Source organism: Hemiscyllium ocellatum, chromosome 7 (genome assembly GCF_020745735.1).
Source record: "Hemiscyllium ocellatum isolate sHemOce1 chromosome 7, sHemOce1.pat.X.cur, whole genome shotgun sequence".
Classification (NCBI taxonomy): domain Eukaryota; kingdom Metazoa; phylum Chordata; class Chondrichthyes; order Orectolobiformes; family Hemiscylliidae; genus Hemiscyllium; species Hemiscyllium ocellatum.
Genome location: NC_083407.1, coordinates 58,871,778 through 58,887,035, shown reverse-complemented (window position 1 = coordinate 58,887,035; position 15,258 = coordinate 58,871,778). Strand labels below are relative to the sequence as shown.

Below are 15,258 nucleotides of genomic sequence, written 5' to 3'. Positions count from 1 at the left end.
TTTGATTTTTACCAACAGGCCCAGCAGGTGTCAACAATAATGGAGGGCACTGAGCAAGAGGAATAAACAGTTTGCTGTGACTGCCAGCAGGTAGTGTTGGCATGGGAGGGCAGCTGCAGCAGTCAAATGGACTATTGCTGGGGTACAAGAAAATGTAAATGGTGCAGATAAAAAGAGGGCCTGCTTCTAATTTTTTGAAGAAGTAACAAAGAAGATTGATGAGAGCAGAGCAGTAGATGGGACCTACATGGACTTCAGTAAGGCGTTTGACAAGGTTCCCCATGGGAGACTGATTAGCAAGGTTAGATCTCATGGAATATAGGGAGAACTAGCCATTTGGATACAGAACTGGCTCAAATGTAGAAGACAGAGGGTGGTGATGGAGGGTTGTTTTTCAGACTGGAGGCCTGTGACCAGTGGAGTGCCACAAGGATTGGTGCTGGGTCCGCTACTTTTTGTCATTTACATAAATGATTTGATGCGAGCATAAGAGGTAAAGTTAGTAGATCTCACCAAAATTGGAGGTGTAGCCGACAGCGAAGAGAGTTACCTCAGATTACAACAGGATCTGGACCAGATGGGCCGATGGGCTGAGAGGTGGCAGATGGAGTTTAATTCAGATAAATGTGAGGTGCTGCATTTTGGGAAAGCAAATCTTAGTAGGACTTATACACTTAATGGTAAGGTCCTAGGGAGTGTTGCTGAACAATGAGACCTTGGAGTGCAGGTTCATAGCTCCTTGAAAGTGGAGTCGCAGGTAGATAGGATAATGAAGAAGGCGTTTGGTATGCTTTCCTTTATTGGTCAGGGTATTGAGTACAGGAGTTGGGAGGTCATGTTGCGGCTGTACAGGACGTTGATTAGGCCACTGTTGGAATATTGCGTGCAATTCTGGTCTCTTTCCTATTGGAAAGATGTTGTGAAACTTGAAAGGGTTCAGAAAAGATTTACAAGGATGTTGCCAGGGTTGGAGGATTTGACCTACAGCGAGAGACTGAACAGGCTGGGGCTGTTTTCTCTGGAGCGTCGGAGGCTGAGGGGGTGACCTAATAGAGGTTTACAAAATTATGAGGGGCATGGATAGGATAAATAGACAAAGTCTTTCCCCTAGGGTCGGCGAGTCCAGAACTAGAGGGCATAAGTTTAGGATGAGAGGGGAAAGATATAAAAGAGACCTCAGGGGCAATTTTTTCACACAGAGGGTGGTATGTGTATGGAATGAGCTGCCAGAGGATGTGGTGGAGGCTGGTACAATTGCAACAGATAAGAGGCATTTGGATGGGGATATGAATAGGAAGAGTTTAGAGGGATATGGGCCGGTTGCTTGCAGGTGGGACTAGATTGGGTTGGGATATCTGGCTGACATGGACAGGTTGGACCGAAGGGTCTGTTTCCATGCTGTACATCTCTATGACCCTATGACTGTATCCCTGGATTGGGAGCTCCATGTTCAAATCCTACCTGCTCCAGAGGTGTATTATAATATCTCTGAACAGGTTGCTTCTACAAATGGGTTAATCTTTTTTAAAAGACAGAACGTTCCTCAGCCAAGTGTAACCCACAGGCTTCATTCTACATTTATGTATGTGCACTATAAATAGTTCCTTGTTTATCCTTAATTTCCCTTCCTGTTTCTCCTGACCCAGTGCCAGTAGAATAAAAAAAAACCTTTGCTTCATGATCTTTGGGCTGTCCATACACTCAAATCTCATGTTACACTTACTTTTCCAAAATTTCCATCTTTTCCATTTTGAATAGCAAACAAACTTTCACAAGGTCCTACCATAGAACAGTCCTTTTGCTTCTCCACAACAGCTGCTTTCCTTTTCCTTCTCTCTGTCACAAAAAGTAGCTGTGTTTTTTTTTCGCTGTGAGGTACTGTGTAAAGGTGTAAAATGAATTTATAAATATGTTATTTGAGCAGCACACACCCTCAATCATTTTCCAGGCAATCTATAGGCTGCTTCTAGGTTTGTCATTGAAAGTGATAGTGGGGTGAATTGAAGAGGGGGCAGGGCCAATCGGCCTTTTGCCAGTTACTTTTAAATTTTAGTCTTTTAGATTGAAAATCAACTGGTCAACAGAGAGCCTGTGAATAAGGAAAGGCTTCATGGGTAGAAAATTGTCATTGTGCTGCTGATGTGAATTCTTCACACAGGGCTCGAGTGAAATGCATGGGTAATAAGATTGTGGAATCTGGCAGACAACTTTGCAACCTGTTATAGAACAGTCTACAGGAGTTCCTCATGCAATGGTGAGCCTCTGTCCATGGATGCCCTTAAACTTGCCGTGGGCACCAGTAAATGGTCTGATTGTATCTTATTTCCATATTGGTCTGACCTCATGATGTTCTGCTTTCGGAGTAGCCAATATTCACATTCAAAATTGCATTGTCCTACTAACTGCCCATTTTAAATACTGGGTTGGCTTCTTGCCACAGCTGAGAGTATTGCCAGCTCTGTACAGAAGCTGCCTCCAATAAAAGCAGGAGAAGATGGGATCCAGCACAATGCAGTTTTAATTTTTGCTTGCCAGTTCGCCACCTCCAAATCCAACTTCAACAACCTGATAAAATTCTACCATCTTTACTTCTGTCTTTCTACCATTCTTCCCTCTCTCTTCTCAATTCTCTCTTCATCTGGACTTTATCTAAATAATCAAACATTTAAACAATATGTACTCATTTCAACCTCTTTTAACCTGACTTCTTGAAATACAGGTTTTTTTTTCCTTTGAAGATATAGATTATATTATATTAGATTAGATTACTTACAGTGTGGAAACAGGCCCTTCGGCCCAACAAGTCCACACCGACCCGCCGAAGCGCAACCCACCCATACCCCTACATTTACCCTTTACCTAACACTACGGGCAATTTAGCATGGCCAATTCACCTGACCTGCACATCTTTGGACTGTGGGAGGAAACCGGAGCACCAATCTTGCTAGCCACTTTTTCTCTTCAATTTTAGTCTAGTAAGGAGATAGAAAATCATCTGGGTAACAAAGAGCCTACGAATAAGAAAAGAATAGGAATGACAGAAGGTAATTAGGGAATAAAAAAATAGAGATTGAGGTGATTGGTGACATTGCAGAGATAGCTAGATGAGAAAGACAACAGGGTTAAGGCATGAAAGAGACTGCCCATGAAAATAGAATAAGGTAGACACAGAAATCAAATGAAGACAGGACTTACTGAGCAATATAAAAAAGGATCCATTGACATTTACAAGTCTACTTCCAATCAATAAGGTTTCCACACCACAATGTGTTTCACCTTTATCAATTACCCCAAACAATCCTAACTGTTTGAACAACACCTGTGCTCTCCATTGCAAAACCTAAAATATTCCATTCTGTCCAAAACCATCGTCTCCAATTCCAGAGCAAATTTCTTAATATGAGTCACAATGCAGGAATACATGTGTGTGTTGTAAATGTGTAAAAATGCTGCTGCAAAAATACTAACTAAATATTTTACTCTGTTATTCTAAGATGGATTGTTTTCTGTTTTACCTACTTATGCAATAACTCAAGTTACATATAACCATGATGAAGAATGAATTTGCTGCAAATCACAAGGGAAAAGTATTCTACTCCACCACCAGATGGTAGTAGTTATTCATGTACATCCATTCTGATCTTTAAGTTGTTCCATAGCAACTTTTTTGAATTTCAGTTAAGTTGATAGGAAATCTCCAGCTGAGGTTGCCATGAAGGAGTCTACTACTCAACCTCTCCTCTTGCCTAAGGTACAGTAACCACCACCAAATTCTCTCATGAGAGAGTAACTTTCTGGTCCGATAGGACTAGTGGAGATATCTATTGCAAATGTTTCAAATTGATGTTAAAACAGTACTTCCTTACACATCATTAAATAATCATGTAAAAATTAAGCAGAAAATGTTGGAAATATTCATGAGATTAGCAACATTTGCAGAGAGAGAAGCACAGTTAACGTTTCAAGTCACTGACATCAGAACTGAGAAAGTGTTAAAAATGTCATAGGTTTTGAACAGAGGGTGGATGGGACAAGGCCAAAAAGAAGAAACATAGCGGTATTGGTCTTAGGAGAGTTAGTGGGTCATTTAGCTCTTTGAGCCTGTTCCATCATTCTATTAGAAGTTGGCTCCTCTACTTGTGGTTTATGCACACTTTCTAGTGTGCACATCACAATCCCTGGTTCTGCTGTTGATCAAAGATTTATCAAAATTTGCCTTAATTACATTTGATAACCCAACCTGCACTGCTTTCTTACCTTTTAATTTAACGTTTGGTGTTCAGATTTCATTCACTCATGGCATACTCATCTTCTGCATCCCAAAATTGAGCTCCTGTTTGACCAGGAAGTTCATTTGTCGATTTTGCTGGCTTTTTTAACTTCTGGGGAAGAAACATGGGAATGAAGGATGTACCTAGAGAAGGTGTGCAAAACAAGATTAAGATAAAATCTGAAACAAACAATATAAAACATGATTGGGCAGAGTTTATGGTCTGAAGGTATTGTACTCGATATGTCTGGATGACTGCAAAGTACCCAGTTGAAGGATGAGGTGCTGAAGGTCACATCATGCTTTACTAGAATAGTGCGATAGGTTGTGGTGAGAAATGTCAGGTTCAGTGAAGTTGCAGAATGAAAATATCAGGCCACCTGAAGCTCAGAGATATGACTTCAAACTGAAGGGAAATGGATACGCTTTGTAAAGTGGTCACCCAATTTACATTCCAATGTAAAGCAGACCACCTTGTGAACAATAAGTACAATAGTGATTTTTTAAAAAATTACATGTAGTTCACTACTTTACTTTAAGGAATGTTTGGACTTTGGACATTGAGGAACATGGAATTTAAAAAAAAATCAGTTGCATAGAATTTGATTTTAGCTTCTACAAATAAAATTGGTATTAATATACATGTGTAATTGCCAACAATTCTCTAGCCCTACACCCCACCCACTCGCACTGAGATTTATTTATTGAAGCATCCTCTTCCAGCATGGCTTCCTTCCTCCCTTTAATGAATCCAAACCAATTCATCCAAATAAATATTGAAAATGTTCTCAGGTACTAGAAACAAGCTCTAAATCTGTTGCAGGGCTAAGGTTGCTATGGAAACTGAAATATCTCTGGTTAAGCATGTCTATTCCAGCTATTTTATGTTTAAACTCAATAAAATGAATTCCTGAATGAGAACTGTGACAACCTATCGTCAATATTTATACATTAGGAGGTTTTTTTTTTCCAAAGTGTATTGTGTTTAAAATGATGGTTTGTGTAATTTTCATTCTTAACTACCTTGGTTTTCTGGAGTTATCATATATTCATGCATGGGTGCTCTGCCCAAAGGCAAATCCTTTGCTTTTTGTCTGCATCCTGAGTTGTTTTCTTAGCTGTTTTTGTCAGTGGTGGTTTGCCAGTGCCTTACACTATTAGGGCAGGGTGATGAAGCAGATACCAAGTTAACCTCATCTGGAATGGGAACCCAACAGATGGTGCGGGCATGTTCTGAACTACATGCGAATCATCTAGCTAATTGGTGCCCTTTCAAGAGTATAATCTCAGTGATTTTTATAAATCAGATTGTTGTAACTTTTGTTTACTGAGAAAAGGGTAAATGAGCCTATTTGGTGCTTTGAATGCAAAAAAAAATGGACATCACATTTGAAGTGTGCCATCAAATGGAAAACAGGCCTTTTTTGGAAAGGAGAGCAGTGTCAAATAGTGAATCATAGTAGAAACCCTTCTTGCAACCAGAAATAATACAGCATCGGTCAAGGCCTGTGAAGACATTATTCAATTTTCCTTTCACCTGGGAGAACAAAAGTGATAAAATATAATATTTATTGCCAAAAGAAAGAGTACCTGTATTTTAACATCATTGAGCAGAATTTTATGGAGCTTGGCAGTGGAGATGGAAGAGGGAGTCTCAGTGGGTGCAGCCTGACATCCTTGTTCTGCACCCAGTACAAGTGCAGATATCTGCCCTTCAGTGGGTAAGCATGACCCAGCTTTAGTAGATGAATGCACTCTCAGGACATTACAGTTGAACAAACATTAATAGGAGATGGAAATGAAGCATGTCAGCCTGAGGTGTTTTGGAGGCGACTATGATGCTGACCCCAGGCTAATGACATGTTTCTGGAGTCATCCTTCAGACATCTAATGCTAGATTTCAGGCATCTGATGCTAAGTGCATGGAGATGTGGCGGAGATACCAGACAACTGTGCACATTCTGCATGGAGAATGTTGGAGTTCATCCAGGTCACAAGCACTATAATCTTCCTTTTATTGGAGCCATGTATATCTCCATTTTGAGTAGTTGAGAAGACATGTTGAGGTTGTACAAGACATTTGAGGTCTCTTCTGGAGTACTGTGTCCACTTCCAGTTTCCCAGTTATAGAAAGGATATTATCAAGCTGGAGAGGGTTCAGAAGAGATTAATTAGGATGTTGCCAGAAGGTTGGATTGAAAAAAAGGCCGGATTGGCTGGGACATTTTCATTGGAGCATAGGAGGTTGAGAGGCTATCTGATAGAATTTTATAAAATAATGAGGGGTATAGATAGAGCTAATGGTAGTTATCTTTTCCCTAGGAAGGGGGAATTCAAGAATAGGGGCACATTTTTAAGGTGAAATGATTTTTAAAAAAGACATGAGGGGCAATTTTATTACACTGAGGGTGATTCGCATGTGGAATGAACTTCCTGAGGAAGTGGTGGATGTGAGTACAGTAAGAACACTAAAAAGACATTTAGATAAGTACATGAATAGGAAAGGTTTGGAGAAATATGGACCAGGTGCAGGCAGGTGGGACTAGTTTAGTTTGGGATTATGTTCAGGATGGACTGAAGGGTCTGTGTCTGTGCTGTATGACTCTATGGTGACTGTTATAACATTCAAAAGCTAGATGCTCAATGATGTTTTCTTGGATATGCATGCTGACTTGCACTCCATTACTTCATACCTAATCTCTGAGCACCAGAACCTGATCAAGTGAGGTATGCGAAGCCTGAAGTCAAAATCAGGTCATGGTCCTAGAATGAGAGGTGAACCACCTACCATGGCTTAGGAGACTACCACCAAGTCAGTGCCCTTACAGACTCAGCATGGTGCAAAAACCAGACCAGGCAAGGGGGGACATAATGATCAACAGCCTATCTACACGTGCACTCAATAGCACACAGAAGAAACTGGAAAGAAAACTGTCCATTAGTCACAGATGAATGCCTTTCTTAATTTTGGAGATGTAGTCATAACTATGAGTAACAGAGCACATACATAATTGTTATTTTCTAAATGTTATCTAGCTGCATTTGTCCATTATGTCTGTGAATGAATATGGATTTCTATGATATTCTTCTAATGAATCTGTAATTATGTGCATCCATGCAGATGGGCATATTTTGGTTGAGTAACATTATGTGCTACTTATGATCATTTTGTTGAGCCACATGGAGCAGGAAGAAGTTTAATGAAGGTGATATTGAGTTGGAAAAACTGAGCTACTAGATCCTCTGATGATCAGAACTTCCCATTTCTCTCATAAATATGGACATTTCCTGGGACTGACTAGGATATTTGTCTGTTGTGGTTCACCCTCCTTTTCCTCTGACTCCTCATCAGAAGACCAGGTTTTTTTTCCCTCAATCCCTCCTCAGGTAGTATTTCCTGTCTTTTGGAGGACCAGGTTGTGCAGTGCATAGCAGGTGACTACCACAAGAATGAGTCTGGTGGTGCATTTTGAAGCATCCCACTTCATCTATGCCGGTCTCTGAATCTTACCTGCTCAAACATAGGCCTTATCAAAAAGGAGGCCTATGATCAGCAGTGTGCCACAGGGTTGGTGCAGGATTCACTGCTTTTCGTTAGTTATATAAGTGATTTGGATGTGAACAGGGGAGTTATGGTTAGTACGTTTGCAGTTGGCACCAAAATTGGAGGTGTAGTGGACAGCAAATAAGGTTACCTCCGAGTACAATGGGATCTTAATCAGATGGTCCAATGGATCGAGGAATGGCGAATGGAATTCATTTTAAATAAATGTGAGGTACTGAATTTTGGAAAGGCAAATCAGAGCAGGACTTATATGATCCAGGGCTGTGTTTCTGAACAAAGAGATATTGGAGTGCAGGTACATAGTTCCTTAAAAGTAGAGGCAAAGGTAGATAGGATAGTGAGAATGTTTGCCTATATTGGTCAGTACATGGAGTATAGGAGTTGTGACAGTACAGGACATTGGTTAGGCCAATATTGAAATATTGTGTGCAATACTGACCTTGCTGCATTAGGAAGGATGCTGTGAATCTTGAAGGTTCAGAAAAGATTTCCAAGGATATTGTCGGATTGGAGGGTTTGAGCTATAGGAAGTGGCTGAATAGACTGGGGCTACTTCCCCTTGAGTGTCTGAGGCTGAGGGGGTGATCTTATAGAAGTTTATAAAACATGATAGGATAGGATAAATACACATGGTCTTTTCCATGGGATGGGGGAGGCCATAACTAGAGGATGTATGTCTAAGGTGAGAGTGGAAAATTTAAAAGGGACCTAAGGGGCAACATTTTCATGTAGAGAGTCATTCGTGTATGGAATGAGCTGCCAGAGGAAGTGGTGGAAGCTGTTACAATTCCAGCATTTAAAAGACATCTGGATGAGTAAATGAAAAGGAAAGGTTTAGAGGGATTTGGGTCAAATCCTGGAAAACGGGAGTAGATTTACTTAGAATATCTGGCGGCATGGATGAGTTGGACCGAAGGGTCTATTTGTGTGCTGTACATTTCTATGAGTCCGTGCCTTTGCCAATGATTGGGAGTATGCTGATAGCACAATAATTAGGCTTGTTAAATTTATCCTGCTTTTTTGTTTTTAGGGTTACCTGGGCAATTTTCTATGTTGCTGGGGATTGTTGATATTGTAACTGTGGTGGAAGGGTTTGGCCAGTCATGTGGCCAGTTGTGGAGTATAAATCTTCAATATTATTGCCAGAATGTTTGCAGTGTCTTGCACCTTGAGCTATTTCTTCACTCCAATTGAGGTGAATCAAATTGTTTGAAGGCTGGGAGCTGTGTTGCTGGGGACCTCAGGCAGAGGCCAAGGTGCATCGTCCACTTGGCACTTCTGGCAGTCGATGAGTGCAAGTACTTCAGTCTTGGGCTCCCTCATCTTTGAGGATGTTTTGTGTAATTCTGCACTCTTGTTTTTTTTTGTGACAGGACTGCAGAGCTCAAACCTAATCCTGGTTGAGTGATTACTTAGCCTTGTCTATTACAGGCTGATTTCACTGTTTGATATGCAATTTGTCCTATTTTACAGCTTCATCAGTTTGACAGCTCATTTGCCGTTGCTCCTTGATTTTCCTCCCGTACTCTTCTTTGAACCAAACTTGATCTCCTGGCTTGATTGATGAAGGTGGAGCATCAGTTTGAGAAGTTACAGATTGTGATTGAATACAGTACTGTATGCTGCTGATGTTCCACAGCCTCACAGCTGTCCAGTTTTGAATTGCTATTTCTGTTCAAAGCCCTATCCTGTTTTGCAAAATTTTACTGTCAAGCAACATGATGGAAGATATTCTCAACATGAAGAAGGGACTTTGTTTTTGTGTGCTTGTGCAGTGTTGTCTCCTCCCAGGACTGTCATGGGCAGGAATATCGGTGATTGGTAGGTTGGTGAGGACGAGAATATGTAAGTCTTTCTGTCTTAGTTCAGTCAACACCTGTTGCTGACTTAGTCTCGCAGTTACTTCCCTTAGGGTTCAGCCAGTTCAATAAGTAGTAGTGCTAGAGAGCCTCTCCTGGTAATGACCATTGAAGTAACCTGATTACATTCTGTGCCCTTGTCATCCTCTGTGTTTCCTCCAAGTGGTGTTCAATATGTAAGTGTACTGATCCATTCACATCTGAATGAGGATGGTAGGTATTAATCAGCAGGAGGTTTCCTTGCTCATTTTTGACTTTGTGCTATCGGGTCAACATTCAGGGCTGCCAAGACAGTTGCTCCTGAATTGATTCCACTGTAATGCAATTAGAATACTACTTGTTATCGAGTTAAACTCAACCTGGCCTCAAATGTAGTAATCTCTGGATTACTCCCAGTACCACATGCCAGTGAATACAGAAATAGAGGAAAAGACAGATGCATTTGTGGCTGGAAGGATGTTGTAGGAGGGAGGGCTTTAGATTCCTGGGAAGGTAGTACCAATACAAACCAAATGAGTTCCACCTGAACAGAGGTGGGTCTGAGGTTCTTGTGAGACATTTCACTAGTTCTATTCGGAAGGTTTTAAAGTAATCTGGCAGTGGTGTGGGTACCAATGGAAAATAATACAGGAGAACACCAGGTTCACAAAATACTTAGAGATACTACTGGCATAGCAAAGTTCATAAATGAAGTCAGAGAAAGGAAAATAACAATTGAAATCCACATCAGGATTAGTGTACATGTATTTGATTGCATAGAACATAGGAAATAAGATTGTGGAGTTACAAGCACACATTGCTATGTGGAACTTGGATGTTTGATTACAGAGACCTTGCTTACCGCTACTTATATTTGTGTATTCAGAAAAGATGGAAAAAGAAAGGAAAGGAGGAGAGGTATTGGTATTGGTTAAGGAAGCATTGGAGTACTGGAGGAAGAGTATGTCTCAGAGGATCTGAGCACAGAATCATTTTTGTTACAACTAAGGCAAAAGAAAAGTACAATTCCGTTGCTGGATGTAATTTATAGATCATCGACAGTGGAAAGGATGCTAAGGAACAAATCAGCAGGGCAATTACAGCAAGACGACACCTTGATAGAGTACTTACAATGGGAGGCTTCAATTACCTAAAGGTGGTCTACGATACTTGCTGTGTATGGGGCAGGCAGGGTTAGATGGCCCTGGATTACACGCAGGAGAGCTTAGTGCAGCAGTGTGTTTCCAGGACATTAAGAGAGGCTACACTTTTGGACCTGCTTCTTGGAAATGAAGTGGGCCAATTGGATCAAGCATCTGTTGGGGAAAGTTTAGGAGACAGTTATCATTGTATTATAGGGTTTAGGATGATATGAAGAATGACTGACAAACAACAATCCAGAGCAAGAAAATGGTTGAAAGTGGGCCTCAGTGGGTCAAGAACAGAGCTGCGCAGGATTGATTAGAATGAGTCATTGGCAGGAAAAAACAATAACTGAACAAGAGCTACCTTCAACGAGGAGATGGTTCAGGTACAGTCAAACATGTTCCCAAAATGGGAAATGTGGAACAAACAAATCCAGACTTCCCTAGATAACAAAGGCAATAGAATTTTCAGATGAAAAGAAAAAAATGTGCTTCTGACCATGGTCAAGTAGAAAATAAAATTGGAGGAAAATTACAGTTTCAAAAGTGGAGATGGAAAAATCAAATAAAAGAAGAGCAAAGAAGAATTATGAGGAAAGACCAACAGCTAACACAGAGGTGACCCAAAGTCTTCTATGGCCATTAAAATTGTAAAACCATGGTAAAATGAAGTATAGGGCTGATTACAGACTGAAAAATGAGATTTACATCTGGGGTGGGATGCTTGCATGAAGTAATAAATGAGTACTTTGCATCTGTCTTTACCAAAGAGAGATGCTACTCAGGCCATGCTTACAGAGCAAGAAATTCAGTCCTTTGAAAAATTCAAAATCAATCAGGCAGAGGTGATGCATAGGCTTTTGGTACTTAAAGTTGATAGCATTCCAGGATCAGACAAGATGCATCAAGAGATCTTGAAGAAATTGAGAGTAGAAATTGCAGGGATACCGGCAATCATCCCTAGACTGAGACAGGTGCCGGAATAATGGAAAATCTTCTCAAACTTGCTAAGAATGGAAAATTCCAAACATTGTGGCTTTGTTCAAGAAAGTTCGTGAGGATAAACCCAGCAATTACAGTCCTGTCAGTTTAAGTGATAGGGAAGTTTCCGGAGACAATTATTCTGATAGAATTAAAATTTGCATGTAAAAGGTGGATTGGTTAGAAAGAGTAAGCATGCACTTCTAAAGGGAAAAACATGTTTAACTAACTTGCTGGAGTTTCTTGAAGAGGTAAGATTCAATGAGGGTAGTTCTGTCAATGTGGTGGGTATGGACTTTCAAAAAGCACTCAATACTGTGCCTTGCAGCAGACTTGGGAGCAAAGTTATATGTCATAGAATAAAAGAGACAGTAACAATGTTGATGAAAAATTGGCTGAGTAATAGGAAACTGTGTAATAGTTAACAGATACTTTTTGATCTGGAAGAAAGTTTTGTAGTGGAGTTCCCCGAGGTTGGTATTTGGACCATGCTTTTCCGGATAAAGATTGAGGATCTTAGTGTCCAGGGAACAATTTCAAAATTTGCAGATTACACAAAACTTAGCAGAACTGTAAAGTATGAGGAGGACAGTGCGTAACTCCAGAAGGACAAAGACGTGATGCTGGAATGGGCAGCTAGGTGACAAATGAGCTTCAATGCAGAGGACTGTGAAATGATGCATTTTAGTGTCAAGAATATTGGAAGGCAATACAAAGTAAAGGGTAAAAATCTAAGGGGGTGCATATTTGCACAGATTATTGAAAGTAGCAGGACAGATAGAGCAGTAAGTAAACCATGCAGTATCCTTGGCCTTTCTAATAGGGGTATAGAGAGCAAGAGCAAAGATGTCATGTTGAACTTGTATAAGACATTGTTAGATGTTTGTTCTGGACTCAACATTATAGTGAATGCATTGAAGAGTGTAGATGCAGTTTACAAGAATGGTTCCAGCGATGAGGAACTTCATCATGAGGGTAGATTGAAAAAGTTGGGACTGTTCTCCTTGAAGGCAAGCATGCAGGTACAGCAGGTAGTGAAGAAAGCTAATAGCATGCTGGCCTTCATAACAAGAGGGATTGAGTATAGAAGCAAAGAGGTTCTCCTGCAGCTGTACAGGGCCCTGGTGAGACCACACCTGGAATATTGTGTGCAGTTCTGGTCTCCAAATTTGAGGAAAGACATTCTGGCTATTGAGGGAATGCAGCGTAGGTTCACGAAATCAATTCCTGGAATGGCAGGACTATCTTATGTTGAAAGATTGGAGCGACTGGGCTTGTATACCCTTGAGTTTAAAAGACTGAGAGGGGATCTGATTGAGACGTATAAGATTATTAAAGGATTGGACACTCTGGAGGCAGGAAACATGTTTCTGCCGATTGGTGAACCAGAGGACACAGCTTAAAAATATGGGGTAGGCCATTTAGGACAGCGATGAGGAGAAACTTCTTCACCCAGAGAGTGGTAGCTGTGTGGAATGCTCTGCCACAGAAGGCAGTGGAGGCCCAGTCTCTGGATTCGTTTAAGAAAGAGTTGGATAGAGCTCTCAAGGATAGTGAATCAAGGCTTATGGAAATAAGGCAGGAACAGGATACTGATTGAGGATGATCAACCATGATCATAATGAATGGTGGTGCAGGCTCGAAGGACAGAATGGCCTATTCCTGCACCTATTGTCTATTGTCTATTGAAGAGAAGAAAGCTAAAAGAAGATATGACAGAGGTTTTCAAAATCATAAACATGCTGGATATGGTAGATAAGTGGAACATGAAGAAGAGTACATGGATTTAAAGTGTTCTGCAAAAGAAGCAAAGGTAAAATGAGGAAAAGTCTTTTCACTGATCAAGTAGTTAGAAAATGGAATGCGTTGTCTGGAAAGGTGTGGAGGCAGGTTCAATAGAGACATTCAAGAGAGCATTGGATGATTATTTGGACTAAAATAATATGCAACGGTGTGGAGAAAATGCAGGAGATTAGTAATCAGTAATGACACTCAGTTAATAAAGTCAAAAATCGCACAATACCAGGTTATAGGCCAACAGGCATTAGCTTTTGGAACGCTGCTCCTTCTTCAGGTAGCTCTGGATCAGAGGACGCAGAATTTTTAACAAAAGGTTACAGTGTCATGCAATTGAAATGATATGTTGAACAAAACTAGATTGCTGTAACCTGGTAGTTGTGTGATTTTTAAACCTTGTCCACCCAGTCCAACACCAGCACCTCCACATCATGGCTACTCATCTAATACATTTTCAGCTCTGATCTCCAGCATCTGCAGACCTCATTTTCTACTCATCTAATAGACCAGTACAGACAATAATGGGATGAATGAACTCCTTCTGCACTGTAATACTTGTTATGGTTCTGTGATTTCAAATGTCTATCGTTTATCTGCTCTCAAATCATTGAAATACATTTTCAAATAAATTTGCAGGCAGGAAATAGTGAAACTAATTGCTGGAAATACTTATCTTAGAATGATAGATACAAACTTAATTTACAGGAAAATTATTTTGATTCATTGTTTCTCAGAACAACAGCCAATACAGTGATTTGAATTTTAAAAGTCCATTACACTGTGAGATAGAGGCTACATCTGCCAAATTAGCACTGTGCCTCCAGCACTGATCTCAGCTGCAGAAATGCAGTCGTAACAATCTCTGAATCAATATTGTTAGTCAATCAACTGCTTCATAAATTTAGGTCAAAATGGTTTTACATTTTATTAAAATGCAACAAAAAGCACTTGGCAATTAACTATTTTAAATCACAGCAAATGGCAAATGTAACTGTTGGACCTGCCATTTCCATTTGAGTAGCTGATTAGAGTCATAGAGACATACAGCACGGAAACAGACTTTTCAGTCCAACTCATCCATGCCGACTTGATATTCTAACCTAATCTAGTCCTATTTGCCAACATTTGGCTCATATTCCTCTAATGTCTTCCTATTCATATACTCATCTGGATGTCTTTTAAATGCTGTAATTGTATCAACCTCCACTACTTCCCCTGGCAGCTCATTCCATACACTCACCACCCTCTGTATGGAAAAAATGTTCCCCCTTAGGTCCCTTTTAAATTTTTCCCCTCTCGTCCTAAACCTATGCATTCTAGTTCTGGACCCCCCACCCCCCAGGGAAATGATCTTGACTATTTATCCTATCCGTGCCCCTCATGAATTTCTGAACCTCTAGAAGGTCACCCTCAGCCACCGATTCTGCAGGGAAAACAGCCTTAACCTATTCAGCCTCTCCCTACTGCTGAAATCTTCCAACCTCGGCAATTAATAGCTTTCATTTCTCCTGTGATTAACATGCTTCTATTTACCAAACTATGAAGATACAAATTAGTGGCAAGAATGGGCTACTCAGCTGCTAGTCTATTCTGCCATTGAACAAGATCATTGCCGATATGATTACAGCTTGAACTTCACTTCACTGTCTACCACTTATGCCA

The 15,258-nt window shown here is 40.5% G+C and overlaps 1 protein-coding gene across 2 annotated transcripts in view; it reads left to right on the top strand.

The window, feature by feature from the left end:
• galnt13 (UDP-N-acetyl-alpha-D-galactosamine:polypeptide N-acetylgalactosaminyltransferase 13) overlaps positions 1-15,258 on the top strand; it is a 369,837-nt gene that overhangs the window by 337,405 nt on the left and 17,174 nt on the right. Inside the window, exon 11 of one of the 2 annotated variants that reach the window (XM_060827901.1) lies at positions 263-264. The exons of the other annotated variant lie outside the window; for it this stretch is intronic. Within the exon in view, the coding sequence (XP_060683884.1) occupies positions 263-264 (2 nt within the window). The remainder of the gene's footprint in view (positions 1-262; positions 265-15,258) is intronic. 2 annotated transcript variants of the gene reach the window in all.